This window comes from Carassius carassius, chromosome 14 (assembly GCF_963082965.1).
Source record: "Carassius carassius chromosome 14, fCarCar2.1, whole genome shotgun sequence".
NCBI lineage: Eukaryota > Metazoa > Chordata > Actinopteri > Cypriniformes > Cyprinidae > Carassius > Carassius carassius.
This window is the reverse complement of record NC_081768.1, coordinates 28,846,301-28,865,912: the sequence shown is the minus strand read 5'-3', so window position 1 is coordinate 28,865,912 and position 19,612 is coordinate 28,846,301. Positions and strand designations below refer to the sequence as shown.

General features: G+C 40.0%; 1 protein-coding gene across 1 annotated transcript in view; it reads left to right on the top strand.

The window, feature by feature from the left end:
- The window catches only part of plpp4 (phospholipid phosphatase 4), a 289,271-nt gene that overhangs the window by 70,722 nt on the left and 198,937 nt on the right, over window positions 1-19,612 (top strand). The window contains exon 2 of the mRNA XM_059566817.1: window positions 9,568-9,676. Within this exon, the coding sequence (XP_059422800.1) occupies window positions 9,568-9,676 (109 nt within the window). The remainder of the gene's footprint in view (window positions 1-9,567; window positions 9,677-19,612) is intronic.

Sequence of the window (19,612 nt, the reverse complement as noted above, 5' to 3'; positions counted from 1 at the left end):
ATTATTATTACTTCTTAAAAGTGGTATTTGACCGCTCTAAGTAAAGTAGCATCACAAAAATGGCAAGATATTTGACTTATAATACATTATAACTATGAGAAAAATAATACATTGTAAAAGTGGATGCAACATGTTCATTGTGTTATAAATCATCATAGTCTTAAAAGCTATAACCACAAATAAGTAAAAATTATAATATATTAAAAGTGTTCTTATGAATATTCATGAGATTATGTAACATATTATAAGGTTTTTTATAATGCATTATGCATTCATTATAATGCCTAACGAATACCCTTATAATGTATTAAAAATACAGGCTTCTTAGAAAGTGTTACCATGATTTGTTATACTTCCAAAATCAGATCATTACTAGACTACATTACTAACTTGTGATCATATTTGAGTAACTATACAATCATGTTTTGTGGAAGCATGGATGCATGATTTAATATTTTGTTTAACTAATACCACCGAAATTACCCAGAACAACTGTACCAGGAACTTTTTTTTGCAAGAACTTTTTTTCCACCCAGACCTATTGCATCCTGCGTTTCCACCGTGGTCAAAAGTACCCATGAAGAAATAGTCTGGTGATGTAGGTCTGCCCGCGTTTCTCAATACAAAGTATGAAAATTTCGGACTAGCATCCTCGATAGTTGGACTTTCCAAGTTGTGATCTCCCCCAGACGAGATGACGCAAGTAATTCTGCAAACAGCAGCGTACTTGATGACATCAGTCAGCTCGCCTTGGCTACTGCAATTTTCCACACTGTATATTTACAATAAGAAGAAATATGATATCAAATACCACTGCCTCCTCTCATTTTCATTTAAACATATTAATACACCCAGAAAGTAGTTAAGGGAAATGTGTATACAGCCTACATTACAATGAAATGAAATATTGTATCAAACAGTATTACCTCTTCTTATTTTAATTTTAACATATTAATAGATCAATTGAACAAAGACCAAAGATTACCTATTAGATTAACCCAAAACAAATGATACTTTGTGTTTAGCCACTAAAGAGACATCAGAGCCACCAGCAAATGTCAGAAGGACTAGGCAAGTCAAGTTTATTCTCAAAGAGTAACATGAGTACTGAGTCTTTATAAATAAACGGCCTATTTTGATTTTTAAACAATGACACATCAACAAATCACAACTCAACCGTGAACTCATCCAATCAGCATGTTTAGCGCCCCCAAATATTTTGAACCTTTGAAAAGTACTACCTCTCCAGAAGGGACTTTCTGGGGGCCATTTTTTTTAACCGGAACTTTAAACTTTTAACTTTAAATCCTGGTTCCTGCTGTGGAAACACACAGAGTACCAGCCCAAACTCTCTAGTTCCTGGGTAAAGTTCCAGCAGTGGAAACGCGACTTAATGGTTACTTTCACCTGTTAAGTTTTTAGCAACTGATTGCAATGACATATTGTTCTCTGTGTTTTCAGGATGTGTGAAGTCTTTTCAAGGGGACAAAGAAATCAAAGTTAAGAATCGAAAAGGATCACCAACACAGGAAGCAGTGTAGCTGTTAAATTGAAATGTTTGTCAAATGCCAACACCAAACTGAAAATAAATCAAAATAAACAAGGAAAACGAATTGTAGAAATACTTTGAAGGAAATAAAACATGCAATTCTACATGTTTGTGATATTACTGACCAATATTAGACAACTTTTAGATCACAGTTAACAGAATGAGTTTAACACAATGATATGAAACTGACCTCACAAGGTGAAATCACAGAATGATCACACAATGAATGTGCAGTGACTTCACATTGTGACCACAATATGAGCGCACAGTAGTGCCTTTCACACTGCATGTTGGTCCCGGAAAACTGCTGGGTCGCCTTCTGTGTGAACTCAAACACGCCGTTGGGGGTTGGGGACCTAGTAACATTGCTGGGATCAATCCTGGAACGAGCTCTGTGTGAACAAAAGCCAGAACCAATGGCTTAAAGGGTGTCTTATATGCCGCGTTTCCACCGAAATTACCCGGAACATTTGTAACAGGAACTTTTTTTCCCAGGAACTTTTTTCTACCCAGACCTGTTGCTTTGTGCGTTTCCACCGCGGTGTAAAGTACCGGGAAGATTAGGCAAATAGATTGGTGACGTAGGTCTGTGCGCGTTTCTCAAGTACGCTGATTTTGGACGTGCATCCTCCATAGTTCAGTCTTTGTGCATTCGATTTGGGAGTGTGATGTCCACGACAACGCAAACCCGGTAAATCTGCAAACAGCAGTGTACTTGATAACTTCAGTCAGCTCGCCTTGATCACTGCAATTTTCCTCTCTGTATATTTACAATAAAACGAAATAGGATATCAAATACCACTGCCTCCTTTCGTTTTCATTTAAGCATAATAGCTGCAGAAATGTACTTAGTTCAGGGATATATACACACACACACACACACACACACACACACACACACACACACACAGGCATTACAATGAAATGAAATATTATATAAATTTGTTTTTTATTTTCATTTTAACATATAGATAAATTGAATACAGACCAAAGAAAACCTGTTAGATTTACCCCGCAGCTGATTTATCCCAGCAAACATTGGTCCGATGGCGACGTCGTGTGCCCGGCCAAAAATAGACGTGGTTGGACGGCATAAATCGGTAGAAATATGTAACACAGAACATTTCCTAAAAATGCATTCAGATATGTTTGTACTTGTCTATAATTCTATGGGGTTGCATGTATAATTGTTACTTTGACTTTTAGCTGCGTGTAGTTCAATATTTACCCGTGTTGAGAATCGGTTGTGAGAGGTCTTTTACACGTGCATTACACGTCCATCGTGACCCTCTATGAAATCCTTGTGGAATATGCAAAAGCTGTGCTTACACCTTGATTAATACTGCAATAATTAATTTAAATGCACCAAGTAGTTTTTAAGAGGTTTTAAAGAGGTTGTGAATAGACGTCCACTGACGTCTTTTACACATCTTGTCACGGTTGTGAAAAGACTCCAAGCAAGACTAACAGGGAAACAATTTTTTTTTAATACAAAGTAAATATATTTACTTTATCTTGTTTAAATAAATTATAATAACAAACTGCCCAGTGTGGTTAAGTGATTGCCATGCTACAATTTAGTCATCATTTCAACCTGTTTTATGTATTCATAGTATTTTTATGGAATCTATGCATATACATGTAAAACAGCTATATATCCGGTCACCATTTCGGTCTGAGTTGTATGTAATTGCCAAAACGGTGTTGCCAAGATGTAGACACAAAACATAGTAATATTTTTCGTGATATTACAAAATCCTTTATTCATCTTTTGTATTTGTAATTTCTATGAATCTTTTGTGAATTGTTTTTTTTTAGTAGACTATCCCTTATCTACTGCCTTGCTTTACTCTGAGTGTACTTTGAATGGACTTTGCCCATGAAGAACACTGGTGACTTGACCTTGCCCATGAAGAACACTGGTGACTTGACTTTGGCCATGAAGATCATTGGTGATTTGGCTTGAGGTCCAGTGTTGGGGGTAATGCATTACAAGTAACTTGAGTTACGTAATCAGATTACTTTTTTCAAGTAACTAGTAAAGTAACGCATTACTTTTTAATTTACAAGAAAATATGTGAGTTACTTTTTCAAAAAAGTAACGCCAGTTACTTTGTATTCGCATTTTTTGACTGACAAGCCTCCTGTTCCCATATTGGGAGAAATCGGAAGTATGGAGGCGTTGTGTGTGCTGTGTGAACATGTTACTCTAGTTCTAGACTAAATGTGAATGTGCATTAATTCATCCCACTCACAAAAAAACAAAAAACAAAACAGATTTAGTATTCATCAAAATTAATCAAAACAGTGAAATGCAAACTCAGAATATGACGCAAACCTGCAATAACTAAATATATTAAATAACACAAATGTATCTATTCCCATTTTATTAACAGTGTCTTTGCTGCTGACCTTTAATGATCCAGTTCAACCATACTAATAATTAAAAAATGACTTTAGATAAACCAACAATTGTGCTTCATTGTTTTTTTTTATTGCTGAAGAGTGTTGAACCTTCTTCTCCTGTGTTCTACTGTACAGATGTGAATTTACTTTTCCTTCAGCCTGAGGTTTATTCATTACACTTTTTGGTGTGAAAGGGCTTTTACATTTGCTATAAATAGAACTTCTTATATTAAAAACAATCAAGCCCTGCTCATATTTAAAAAGTAACGTGAAAGTAACGCAAAAGTAATGTAACACATTACTTTCCATAAAAAGTAACTAAGTAACGTATTTAGTTACTTTTTTTAGGGAGTAACGCAATGTTGTAAGGCATTACTTTTAAAAGTAACTTTCCCCAACACTGTTGAGGTCTAACTGTGGTTGTGCTTGACTCATGAGTGTTAATGGTGACTTGACCTGACTCAACTCTGGAGGGTCCACGGGAACCTGACTCGACTCAGGACGGTCAACGGGAACCTGACTCGACTCTGGAGGGTCAACGGGGACCTGACTCGACTCTGGAGGGTCAACGGGGACCTGACTAGACTCTGGAGGGACCACGGGGACCTGACTCGACTCTGGAGGGTCCATGGGGACCTGACTCGCCTCTGGAGGGACCACAGGGTCCTGACTCTACTCTGGAGGGTCTACAGGGACCTGACTCGACTCTGAAGGGACCACGGGGACCTGACTCGACTCTGGAGGGACCACGTGGACCCTTACTCGACTCTGGGAGATCAGTGGGGACCAGGTCAGTGGGGATCTGACTCGATTCTGGATGGTCACCTGTGGCTGCCATCTGGTGCAGTGGCACTGTGCCGGCGGCCATCTTGTGCAGTGGCGCTAGGCCGGCTGCCATCTTGTGCAGTGGTGCTGGGCCGGCTGCCATCTTGTGCAGTTGCGATGGGCTGGCAGCCACCTTTTGCAGGGGCACTGGGCTGACGGCCACCTTGTGCAGTGGCGCTGGGCAGGCAGCCATCTTGTGCTGTGGCACTGGGCTGGCGGCCACCTTGTGCTGTGGCGCTGGGCTGGCGGCCATCTTGTACAGTGGCGCTGGGCCGGCAGCCATCTTGGGCAGTGGCTCTGGCCTGGCTGTCACCTGGTGCTGTGGCGCTTGGCTGGTGGCCATCTTGTGCAGTGGCGCTGGGCTGGCGGCCACCTTGTGCTGTGGCGCTGGGCTGGCGAAGTGGAGCATTTATATTTCTAGAAGGGGCTGAAATCACATCGAGAGGAGGGTGGGGACTTTGCTTTGGGTGGGAAGCATGCCATCTGTGATTGTGTGCTGCCAATGACACTCATGAACATGTGCAATCGCTAACTGCCTCACTAACTGCCTTTGACGCTGAGTGTGGCTAATTCTCCTCTCATTTTAGAGAGTCGTTTTGCTGAGGCCTCCGCTCTCCAAAGCTCTGCTTGGACAGTACTATTGGTTGGTAGCCTCCTACAAACAAATGTTTGTAGACTCTTTCTTTGAGCCTCACTTACTGCCTCTGGCACTGTAGGCAGGTCTCCTCTCACTTTAGAGAGTCATTATACGGAGATCTTTAGATCTCCCCTACCAGAGGCTAGTGGGGCTACTGATTCCAAGAGGGATAAACAAACAGAATATAGCACCTCAAGTGAGGAGTCCACATTAAGAGAAAAACTATCCATAAAATAAAAAGGATTAATTTTAAAGAAATGACCTTTAAATTGCTCTATTGCTCCAGCATTTAAAGCCTGTCGTAGTTGGCTTTGAGCTCTAGGTTTTTCAACTTTACGTGGTGTCAACATCTCAAAAATAATTGACTTATGGTTTATCTATTGCTGATGCTGAAATATCAGATCTAGCTTTCTCTGACCATAATCAATTATTTTTAAGAACTAGGTCTAAAATATGACCTTGAACATGAGTGAGTTTATGCACATGCTGTATAAGATTTTAGAGAGTCGTTCTGCTGAAGCTTCCACTCCCCAGAGCTCTGCCTAGTCTTTTTATTTGAGCCTCATTACCTGCCTCTGGCATTGAGTGTAGCTAGGTCTCCTCTCGGTTTAGAGTCATTATGCTGAGACCTCCACTCTTAGAGCTCCAGACTCTGGTGGGTGAGTTAGTCTATGATGATTGGAGCTTGAGTCTGCCATAAAGACTAAAGACTTCCCTGAGAATAGGGAACGAGACGCTGCATCTCTGTGCCATGCTTCGGTATCATGCCCGTGTCTCCACAGATAAAAAAGAGGATGTTCTACAGGTGCCCTTTTATAGCTGCAATCGCTCATTTTCTTACGTCATAGGCTTCTGCCTGCCAATGTCAAGTTCATTATCATTATTTAATTCATGCTTCAGATTCCAGTCACACTGACAGCGTTCCCATAGCACCCACTAGAGGACGCAGCGTCTCGTTCCCTATTCTCAGGGAACCATGGTTACATGCGTAACCTGAGACATTTTCAGACCTCATCTCGGTAAACAGACTGATCGCCTCCAGAGATGGCCAAATCACTATAGTCTCATCTTCAAATTTTATAATGTGGAGAATGTAGAGGTACAGTCATATGTATAAAGGCTGTAAATTAGTGGACTCAGCACACATGACTGTGGGGACCCGGTTGTGAGAGTGAGGTTGCAGGTGAGATGGGGACTGAGCCTATTAGGCTGAGTGGGGTTAGGACGTCCATAATTCAGGAGCAGAGGTGAGTGGAGAAGCCCAGGTGGAAGAGTTTCCTGATGAATATGTCAGGTATGATGGCATTGAAGGTAGAAATATAATCAGTGAAGAGCTATTGGTAACCTATTGGCCCTATAAGCAAATTGATGGAGATCAAAGTTGGGAGGGAGGCTGGCTCTAATATGCCTTAGTACTAGTCTCTCAGTCTGTAGGCTCCTTTAGTACTGGTGTATGATTTAAGGCAGGGTGGAACGATGGCTTTTAACGGGCAGATTTTTTTTAAGACACCAGCTCATAGTTCATAGATAGTTCATTCATAGAAGTTCATAGATACAAGTTCATAGATACAAGCCCCGAGTACCATTCCAAGCACTCCATCAGGGCTTGCAGCTTTTTTTCAGATTTTCTCTGAATTCACACTTGTCTCACCTCAGGTTCTTGCAAATTCAGTGTCTGGGTGTCTATATCATACATAAAATAAAATATAAAACATACTGGTGAGCCAAAATCTGGTGCAATGGTATAGGCTAATTTTGTTTCTGGTGTTGAATATCAATTAATGTAGGGATGGCAAATGTAGGGTGTGCTATATAATATTAATAATAATAATAATAATAAATACCAATTTTCCCTCAAAATATGGTTAGACACACACACAGAAACACATCTCATAGAAAATGTACAAAATAGTGGTTATCATCTAAGACGCTAGTGCAAAAAAAAAAAAAAAAACCAACCCTTTACAAATGCCTATTATTTAAAAACCAATAAACATTATCTAAACATTTGGTTAGCCCTGAATTGCAAACAAGTTCTTTAGAAACTATATTTAATGAATATATCTATAGATATCTATAGGTGCATCAAATGATTCAATGATTAACTATTAAGATAAATCAGATTAAATAATAGACAAATGTATTAAACTAAATGAGAATTCATGCAAATGAAAATATTGATAGTTTGATACTAAGAGCTTTATGAAAGACAGTTACTGTGAATGAAACATTTGTATAGATTAAATTAATTTGTGTAGTAAAAATTATACTTTGTGATTGTGTGTGTTTTACAAGACAATTGAAAATATCCTGAAATGTTTGAAAAAAAAAAACCTGTACTTTTGATTATCTGTTGTGATATTAGTACTAAGAGTTTTGAAAATATAAAAGTGAAAAATAATAATGATAAACTGTAATTGTAATAATTCTGTTAGATTTTTTATTTGAACAAGGAGTCTGAAAATAGCCAGACCCCTTGTGCAACAGAATTGTTATATAAATTCTCTAATTATTAATTAGCATATGGAATTGGATGCTCTTCCTCCCTTGAAGAAAGCAGATAGCTCTACTTAGCAGCCTCATCCAAAATAGTTTGCCAGGGTAAATGATAAACATTGGATTTTGGAAGTATTAATGTAGTGTTCGATATCTCATCCCACCCCTTATCTCATGCCATAGGTCATTGCTACAGGACTCAGTAAAGTAGCATACTGCATTAAAGATTAATTAAGCACAATCTCATGTAACAATTAATCCTGGGCTAATGCGGCATGAATAACATCTTTTCAGTGCTTGTGTTCAGTGCATTCGGAAACTTAAAAAAGCATTAAAGACAAAACCCAAAATAAGCTATTGCTTAAAATCTTCGGGATTGTCATATACATTTTATTTCATTTGAAAATAATTGTTTAACTTAAAGGCTATTCACACATGATTCTCCATGGCATTTTGCATGCAGAACCATCAACCACAAAACCAATTTCTAGAAAAAAAAAAAATATTGTGAATAACTGTGCAAACAAGAACACCGTATATTTGTACATTTTGTCTGTGTTCTGGTTCGTTGTTATAATTTGCAGATTTTCTCTTTTTAAAACTTGTATGCTCTTTTACGGAAAATGGTTTGGAATGGATATTTTACATGTGCATTTATGCATTTGGAAGATGCTTTCATCCAAATTAACTTGAATTGCATACATTTCATTGTTCTGTGTATTCCCTGGGAATATCCACATCATTAGCTGCTATCAGTTCCTCAATAGAAGAATAACAAAATGTGTCATTAAAAAGAAGAAAAAGACAAAAGAACAATTGTGCATGATTATGATCATGACATAAATCATTAAATAACACTGCTCCTAAATATCTCTCAGATCTATTACAGCCATATGCTCCATCCGGAGCACTTAGGTCTGCTGGACAACTGCTTTTAGTCTCCCCCAATGCAAAATTAAAGAGCAGTAGCGGCCCCGAAACTCTGGAATAATTAACCTTTGTACATTAGGCAGGCACCTTCACTTTCTGTTTTTAAATTACATTTAAAAAACATATTTGTATAGTACAGCATATAACACAGTATGAGAGCTACCTGTTAGGAGTTCTTTGTGTGTGTGTTATAAATCATTATTGTATTTATTGCATATTTTATTGTGTTTTTATTTATTTTATTTTATTCATTTTATGCTTTTTAGTTTCACTGTTTATTCTATATTGTATGTACAGCATTTTGGTGAACACCTGCTGTTTTAAAAAGGTGCTCTATAAATAAACTATGATTTGATTTGATTTGATCAAATAATACTGACACGACAAGCATTTGCATATTCAAGTTTAATCTATTCCCACTCTTATGTCAAAAATAAAGTGGATACAGCTTAAATCTTTTTTTTCCCCACTGTTCATTCTTTCTCTGTGAATCCTCATTGAAACCCATTCATCCATAGAAAACCGCTTGCTTGGAAGTTTATTTGGATTACATTGAGTAAAATGTGTATAAAATGGTTCCACAGTTAGAGCAGCTGTCCTGCAAATACTGTATAAATCAAACTCACCTGCCTGTTTTCTTACTTTGAAGACCTTGTTTTGCATGCTCAGTGTCAAATTTAAGGAATTTTTGTGTATGGTCTCATTATCTCTTCCTTTTATTTAGGTTCACAGAGTTCCTGGAGCCTTTTGAAAGAGTTATCCAACCTGAGGAACTATGGCTCTACAAGAACCCTCTGGTGGAATCAGACCACATCCCAAAGAGAGTCATGTTTGTAAGTATACTTCATTCAGCACATTTCAAAACAATTGTGCACTCATAATGGCTTTAGTGATGAAATCTGTGAAATACAAACCTTTGCAGAATTCATAAGTCACAGGCCTCTGCATGTTGCAATGTTTTATTAAATATTATGACTATTTTTAATAGTAATACTTGTACGTTCCAATAATTTATTATGTTCCCTATTAAAAGCTACTATTGATGCTACGTTTCAATAACACTTATGAGAAAAAATTTTGTTCAACCAGTTGTGAAGCATGTACGGAAGTTCTAAGCGGCCATGCATTAAAAAAAAATTCCTTCTTGTTTTCTCGTTATAACGACTTAATTTTCTTGTTATCTCGATATAACAAAAGTTGTTTTCTCGTTATAACGACTTAATTTTCTCTAAGAAGTTACAAAACTGCGCCAGCAGGTGGCACTATAGTCCTGAATATAACTGATGGGGTGTTGTATACTATCCACTTAACTGTATGCAGACCTTCCTCGTGATCGCTATAATTTGTGCAGTATTGTTCATTACTGACATTTAATTAATTCATAAATGTTAAATGCTTGAATCAATATGATTATTTTGTGTATTAATATTAAGTTTTTGATAGATGCATGAGTTTCATCAATGCGTTCTGGGTCATAAAATAACTGCTTATCAAAACCAAGGTTGAAGTCACTGTATTCTGTTCTCACCTATATCTTTATTTGTGCTTCTTTGAGTAGGATGGGATTTAAAAATGTAGGCTATTGTGTGTGGCTTTTCCTTATTATTAATCTTTATTGTTTACCATATTGATGAGCAATGTGATGTATATGCAAAGTGCATAGGCTAATTTATTTCAGTTTGTTCTATAATGTTGTAATCGTTTTTTTTCTACACACACACATACACTGCACATGAACGCTCTTTTCAAACAGAAGCTTGTAACGCACATGATATATCTGTCACATGATTTAATGACTACTAAAAATATATATATATATTTTTATATAATTTTATTTCAAATAAAGGGAAAATTAAAGGTGAGTTTAATCCAAGCAGCTCTAATAGATCTTAGAATAGTTCTGCATCCTTCTGAAGGCGCTCCACCTGTGTTTGTGGGGTTGCCATTTATACATTTTATTAATTACAAAAACAAATGTTTGGTGTACTGTCTCTGGAAAAGTCAACAGTGATTGATCAGCCTTTATTTATGTATTGCAGACGTTATTACCTAGGTGAAGCAAAATTTGCTGAAATATAGACTACAGTAAGAGTGCCCTTTTAAGAATAGAATTAGAATCTTCTTCTTTTTTCTTCGTCCTAGCGTTTGTCCCGCGCAGGTGCAGGGTCCGCTTTTTGGCAGGCCGCTCTCCATTTATTCCGGTCTGTAGTGTCCTCCGGGGCGACTTGCACGTCCTTCATATCTTGCTTGATCCGGTCCATCCATCTCATCTTTGGGCGGCCACGTGGCCGGTTACCGGGTGGGTCAAGGCGCATAGCTGTCTTCGCCACTGAATTCTCATGGCTGCGTGTTACATGGCCGTACCAGTGAAGACGAGCCTCAAGCATCTTCTCCGTAATCGGCGCTATTCCCATCCGCTTCCTGACGTCGATGTTCATGACGTGGTCTAGCCTTGTCAGCCCGAGTGACCAGCGGAGCATACGCATTTCCATGGCGTGTAGAAGCTGGCCATGTTTGGCAGTCGCTGGCCAACATTCAGCTCCATACAGGGCTACAGGGCGTACAATGATCTTATAGATTTTGGACTTTAGGCGGATGGGCATTCGGTGATCGTATAGCACTCCCGTGACTTGGCGCCACTTTGACCAGGCGGCACTCACACGTGCGCGGACATCTGGGAGGGTGTCACCGTTCGATGAGAGTATTGATCCGAGATACTTGAAGTGTTGAACTTTCTTTAAATCCGTTCCGTCGATGCAAATGCTACCATCAGTCTGGGGGCCACACTCCAGGTACTCCGTCTTTGTGAGGTTGAGTCGCAAGCCATTTGCATCCAGGCGATCTTTCCACTGCTGCCCTTGGTCTTGGAGGTCTTGCCGCTCCCTGTCGGCAAGGAACACATCATCAGCATAGAGTAAGGACCATGGGTGGGGCGTCTGGAGGTCCTGTGTCACTGTATCCATGCATGTGATGAAAAGCAAGGGCGAAAGAGCCGATCCTTGGTGGACTCCTACATTGATGTTAAAAGGAGGTGATATCCCAGCTGTGCATAGAACCACGCTCCTGACGTCTTGGTATAAGAGTTGCACCCAGCTGATGTAGGTTTCGGGTACGTGGTGACGTCGGAGGGAGGCCCAGATGAGGTCATGGGGAACGCGGTCGAAAGCCTTCTCCAGATCCAGAAAGACTATGCGGACTGGCTTGTTCTTTTCCCGGTGTTTTTCCATCAGTAGGCGGGCAGCGTGGATGGCGTCTGTGGTCCCTTGTCCTTTGACGAAGCCGCATTGATTTTGGCTGATATTAATAATGCTGCGGAGGCGGCTGTCCAGGATGCGTTCAAAAATCTTCATGGAGTGGGATAGGAGTCGAATCGGCCGATAGTTCTTACATTCAGCAACGTCCCCCTTGCCCTTCCAGATCGGCACCGTGGTACTGATCGTCCAAGCGTGTGGGACTTTGCCCTCAATAATGATCTTGTTGAATAAGGTGGAAAGGACCTCGGCTCCTCTGTGCCCCATCAACTTCCAGGCTTCAGCAGGAATGTCGTCTGGGCCGGTGGCTTTGCCATTCTTCATCCTCTTCACGGCCTTCGTGACTTCAGAGATGGTGACTGGCGGTACAGGTCCAAGGGTGGGATCCAGGCTGTGGATAGGCGGATGCGGGAACTCTTCATTTGAGATGGCTGCGAAGTACTCGCTCCAGCGGGTGAGTATAGCACACGGGTCTCGCAGGGCTTGCCCATCGGCGTTCTTGATGTGCATGACTCGACCAATGGCTTGGGTCGCTTGGTGGCGGGAGTTAGCAATGCGGTAGATCATCTTTTCTCCCTCAGGTGTGCCTAGCCTCTCGTATAGATCGTCATAGTGCACGGCTTTCGCCTTGGCCACTGCCCGTTTTGCGGCTGATTTAAGTGCCCGATAGTGTTGGAAATCATCATCCAGCCGTGTGCGGTGCCAGGTCATGAACGCCAGTTTCTTTGCCTTGATTGCCTCTTGGACATCCTCACTCCACCACCAGACTTGCTTGTCCATAAATCGCCGTCCTGGCTTCGTCGAGCCAAGGGCACCGGTGGCAGCATCACGAATGCTGGAGGAGATATCGTCCCAGATCTGATTGGTCGAAATTTATATCCAGTGCTTGGAGGGCCATCTCAAGCTGCTGCTTTTGTTTGTTCAATTTCCACCACTTGACCCGCTCAGGCCCAGTGATACTCGGTCTGGGTTGTCGCTGCAGATTAAGTTGGAAGTCGAGGACGAGTGGCCGGTGTTGGGGGCCGATATTCTCTGAGGGGATCACCTTGGCGTCGAGCGCCAATTTCAGGTCACCGCGTCGGATCATCCAGTAGTCAATCTGGGTTCTGTGGCCGCCACTGGTGTAGGTGGCCAGGTGGCACGATCTCTTTTTGAAGAAGGTGTTGACAACGACGAGGTCATGGGCTTCGGCGCAATCCAAGATGCGGGCTCCCTCGTCGTTGCGTGTACCTAGCCCCTGTCCTCCATGGACTTGGTCATATCCTCCACGATCTTCGCCAACATGGCCATTTAGGTCTCCTCCGACCAGGATGTGTTCGTCTGTGGTGATTATCTGTAGGTGAGCACCGAGGGTTTCCCAAAACTCATCCTTCTCTTGCTCGGTGCAGCCGACTTGAGGGGCGTAGCATGAGATGACTCTGAGGGTGGTTGGGCCGGAAACAATCTTAATCGAGATTAGGCGGTCAGAGATGTTTTCGACTTCGACAATGCTGTCTCGTAGTTGTTGACAAACGACCACGCCAACTCCATTTCGGCGCGACGTGACACCATGATAGATGAGTTTGTACCCTTCTCCAATGTCTCTTGCCTTGCTCCCTTTCCACTTGGTCTCTTGGATACACGCGATGTCGATGCGTCTGGTCTTGAGAGTATCAGCCAATTCACGGCTACGGCCAGTGAGGGTTCCGATGTTAAGTGTGGCTAATCGGATTCGGTGAACTCTCTTCTTTAGCCTGCCCCGTCCTTGAGCAGGTAGCCCTCGTCCATTTCTCACACCATCCGGGCGTAGATGACGCGCGTCGCCTAGGGGGAACGCCCTAGCTTGATCGGTTTCTTGGTTTGCTGCTGCCATTTGATGCGACCAAGGAGACCCAGCCGATGTGTCGCCTCATCTGTTGCTGGGACCAGAGCCACCGTTAGCCGAGTCCCCGAGGGTCCTCGTTTCCAGCCGACGCCGCGAGGAGGTGGTGGTTGGCTTTTGACGGCATTTAAGAATAGAATTAGAATAGTGAGTGCCAAAGTGAAACGGTCAAATATATATGGAAGAGATGGGTTTTAAGCCCATTCTTGAAGATGGCTAAGGACATAGCTCCTTGGATTGAGTTGGGCAGGTCATTCCACCAGGAGGGAACATTTAATTTAAAAGTCTGTAAAAATGACTTTGTGCTTCTTTGGGATGGCACAATCAAGCGATGTTCACTTGCAGAATGCAAGCTTCTAGAAGGCACATGAGTTTGAAGTAATAAATTTAGGTAAATAGATGCAGAGCCAGTGGTGGTTTTGTAGGCAAATATCAATGTCTTGAATTTTATGCGAGCAGCTATTGGTAGCCAGTGTAAATTGATAAACAGAGGTGTGATGTGTATTCTTTTCGGCTCATTAATCTTGCTGCCGCGTTCTGGGTTAATTGTTAAGGTTTGATAGAACTGGCTGGAAGACCTGCCGAGAGAGCATTGCAATGCAGCCTGGACAGAACAAGAGCTTGAAAAAGGAGTTGTGCATCTTGATGTTGAACTTCTTGATCTTACATAAAGCAAATCTGCAGGATCAGACAGTTTTAGCAATGTGGTCTGAGAAAGTTAGCTGATCATCAATCATAACTCCAAGGTTTCTGGCTGTTTTTGAAGGAGTTATGGTAAATGTGCCTAACTTGATGGTGAAATTGTGATGAAACTAAGGGTTTGCTGGAACCACAAGCAGTTCTGTCTTGGCAAGGTTGAGTTGAAGGTGATGGTCCTTCACCCAGCAAGAAATGTCTGTTAGACAAGCTGAGATGCAAGCAGCTACCGTTGAATCATCAGGATGGAATGAGAGGTAGAATCCTCCTCCATTTCTGAGGAAGATTTGCATAAGTATTGATTGGAGTGTTCGGGGGAAGAGCACACTGATCTTGCATTCGAGGGCGGCAAGTGTGAGCACTGTGATTCACTTTCTATCCACTTGCTTCACATTAAGTTCACTTTCTTTCACAAAAATCTAGCTTCTGCACCCTTGTTAGGAACATATGTTGAACTGGATGAGGCTTGAGAGGCTAGTCCTCCCCTTTCTCTTGTGCCCTCACCAGATCTGGAGGTTTTTGCACTTCTGAACTTGCCCTGACACTTCTTTGGATCAGACAGAAGACATGGCAGGTTATGCTTCTGCAGAGATGGAGATTGAGAGTGCTGCCTCCGAGTGCTCCACCCATAATTATTAAACATATGATGAGTTACTCAAGGTGGGACTCATGCAGTGGTCAGATTAAAGATAGATTAGCCAGAAAATCTCCAAACTAGATGACAGGTTTCTGTCAGGTGGTCAAGTCTCTCCCCTTCTTTGGTGATTTCCATGATGATATATCTCTTTCATGGAGCAGGCCATTTTCATCCCTCAACATTGATTTATTTGACTATTGTGGATTCAAAGGTACCGGGCTACATGATGATGTATGAAGATCACGTTTGAAGATCTCTCCCCTGGAGGTGCATCATCACTCAAAAAGCCACACTCCCTACCAAGCCACGCAGAGCAACATCTACACTTTTAGAGAGAGGCACATCAAGATCTGAGCACTGGGATTTAAATAGTCATGAAGAAGCTTTCAACAAGCTTCTCCCCCACCATGCTCAAGTATTGTTCCATTTCTGACATCACATATTGTTGTTCTTGAATCCTTTTGCCCTTTGCCATTTATGACACCAGAGCAAGAAAAGCTTCCCTTACTGTGTCCAGTACGTGCTTTTAGGATTTATGTCCACCACATTAGCCAGTGGCATAAATTGGAGCAGATTTTTATATTCTATGGGGGCTGCAATCAGCAGGCGGCTGCCCGTAGACAGATAATGTCATATTGATTGAGGGATTTTCCTAGCCTACGAGGTACACAGTCAAACTTTGCCTCTAGGAGTTAGGGCCCATTTAACAGGCAGATGTGGGGTTGGTGGGTGCATCCTCTAAGGCAGGGCTATTCAAATCTTGCCCTGGAGGGCAATGCGGTGCAGAGTTTGGCTCCAACCCTAGTCAAACACACCTGAGCATGCTAATCAATGTTTTTGGGATCATAAGAAAATCACAGGCAGGTGACTTTGATCAGGGTTGGAGCCAAACTTTGCACTGCATTGGCCCTACAGGGCAAGATTTGAATAGCCCTGCTCTAAGGCTCTAGTAAGAGGTGTCCCCTTGTAGCAATTGTGTTATGATGCAGTCCGATGCTCACATTTATGTCTGCACATGTTTATCAAAATTTTATAATTTGGATGTCGATGCTTGCATGCCCTTGAGTCAACATCCCTTCAATGTTTGTGCACACATACTACACATCCTTGAGGGGTCCAGACACTTCCAGTGTGGTTGCATTGTTATTCTCGTTCCCTTAAATGTTATTGAAATGCAGCATCAAGAGTAGCTTTTGATAGGGAACATCTTGGGTTACTTGACTGTAATGTTGTTCTATGAAAAAGCAGGAGTGATATGCAGCACCTCAATGCCAAACTGTAGGCATGGCTGGACGTTGCTTCAGACAAAGGTATAACCTGAAAGTGTGTCCATTTTACATCTATTTATAACCTCTCAGGTGCACGCATTCCTATGATGTCACTGAGAGAGTGATTATTTAAACCAATTCTTGGTGTGTTTGACACACATGATTCACAACTGGTACAGTACAGACCAAAAGTTTGGAAACATTACTATTTTTAATGTTTTTGAAAGAAGTTTCTTCTGCTCATCAAGCCTGCATTTATTTGATCAAAAATACAGAAAAAAAAGTAATATTGTGATATATTATTACAATTTAAAATAATTGTTTTTAAATTTATTATACTTTAAATTATCATTTATTTCTGTGATGCAAAGCTGAAATTTTAGGATCATTATCACATGATCCTTTAGAAATCATTCTACTGTAATATGATGATTCATTATCAAAGTTGGAAACAGTTCTGCTGCTTAATATCTTTTCAGAACATGTGATAATTTTTTAGGAAATTTTGATGAATAAAAAGTAAAAAAAAAAAAAAGAAAAAAAAAAGAAGCTATGTTTTTAAAATATAAATATTTTGTAATAACAATATACACTAGTGGTCAGTAATTTGGGGTCAGTAATTTTTTTTCTTTCTTTTTTTAAATAAAATCAATACTTTTATTCAGCAAGGATGTGTTAAATTGATAAAAAGTGATAGTAAAGAAAATATATTATTAGAATATATATTATTAGAATTTTTTTTTATTTTGAATAAATGCAGTTCTTTTTAACCTTTTATTCATTAAATATATTAGACAGCAGAACTGTTTCCAACACTCATAATAAATCAGAATATTAGAATGATTTCTAAATGATCATGTGATAGACTGGATGTTACATGTGACACTGAAGGCTGGAGTAATGATGCTGAAAATTCAGCTTTGCATCACAGCAATAAATTATTATTTTTAAGTATATTCAAATAGAAATCTATTATTTTAAGTTGTAATAATATTTCACAATATTACTGTTTTTTCTGTATTTTTGATCAAATAAATGCAGGCTTGATGAGCAGAAGAAACTTCTTTCAAAAACATTAAAAATAGTAATGTTTCCAAACTTTTGGTCTGTACTGTATATGTACATAAATAATTACAATTATTTTTGATTGATCACAATTATTTATATCAGCTGCCAACTAATCTGTTCGTCCAACGAACATTTAGTGTAATTTCATATCAACTCTAAGAACTTTGTTTTTGTGGCCACAGAAAATAACATTCTTAGAGTACTAATGCATTAGATCATATAGCTGGATCGGAATCGTAAAAGGGATACTCCAAATACTCCAAAAATGAAATTTTCCAGTTGTTAAGATCTACATCATTCTGAGGAGACACAAGACCAATATAAAATCTTGTAAAAGTGGCATAATAGGTGCCCTTTAAGTACTGTCGAGGTCACACCTCTGAGGGGGTCAAAGAACCAGTGGAGATCTACACTTTGGGAGGGAAAGTTTACAGCTCTTTGTTTTTTGAGCATGGTTATTTGCATATGTAATTCGACTGGGTGTTGATGCTAAAACTACTAAAGAGTCGAGAACACGTTATATGTTGCATAGGTATCAACACATAATATACATTTCATTTAGATCTTCAAAATTTGAATTTATAGATACCAAAATGGTATAGGTTAGGTTATATTAACTAGTGATCTATAATAAGCATGCACAAAACAGTATACAATATACAAGACCATATACAAGAAGATAATCATACACAATGACCTGTGGATATACATGATAGGAAGGTCATAGAAACAAATGTCTATGAATTAATGAATTAAGTCAAATCCTATAGCAGTATGTGTCTGTTTTAGATGGAATTAAGTAGTAAGATTCTCTCTACATAAATAGGCCAGTTTATCTGGTCACCATAGTAACCAGGGGCCTGTTCTGCCTTTTTGAGGTGTAAGTTGCATTTTGGGGGTAGGGTCCATAGACCTTCATAGTTGACTAGTTGGTTGGGTGGGTGGTGTTAGGAATTATTTGTTAAGTATAACAAATAAATTTGTGTCTGATTGGTCCAGATGCTACAACAAAGAATGATCTAATAAGAAATATTGAAATGCAGAATCTTTTACCTGCTTTTTCAGGGAATAGGGTTACAGTCATGTAATTCGAGGCAAACACTAGTGAGAAAGTGCATGGAATTAATTCCTTTTTGCAGCAGTGTTTGGTAATTTTAACTCATTATTACTGTAAAAACAAGCAAACATGCCTATTTTGCTAATTGGACATCATGCATCATCTGCTTCTTATTTACTAACAACTTCTGTTGGTATATAATTATAAAGGTTTTTCATTATCCATTGTTATAATATAGAATAGATAACTCCAAACTAACTAATAAATATGAACTCTTTACCAATCTTTACCAAGCTGAATATTTTAAATAAATTTCCCTTAAAGGCAGGGTAGGTGATTTGGAACAAAAATATTTTTTGTTATGCTGGTTGAAAGTCTCTTTACATCCTGATAGCACTCATTAAATTAAAGTGGTCTAAATAAATTTACAGTGGGGAAAATATTTATTTGATCCTCTGCTTATTTGGTAAGTTTCCCCATTTACAAAGATATGAAGGGTCTGTAATGTTTATGGTAGGTTTATTTTAATGTATAGAGGCAGAATACCAACCAACAAATCCAGAAAAAAAAATACATATTATATAAAGATTAGAAATTGATTTTTATTTCAGTGAGTGAAATAGGTTTTTGATCCCCAAGCAAAACACGACTTAGTACTTGGTGCGGAACATACTCAGCTACTAACATAACCTCGGTTCCCTTAGATACGGAACAAGTAGTGTGTCATAAGCTGTTTAGGACGCTGTTTTAAGACGCTATGGGGAAAAGTCCTTTTCTCCGATTTCTGAAGCCTTTTTCAATCACGCAGTGAAACTGCATGACCATTGGTTTGTGGAGTTCGATAGAAATGAATCAATGGCAGTGCGAGCCTGTGGTGAGCGAGCCTGCCCGAGGCCACCAAAAGGAACGGGACATCGGGCTATACAAGCAG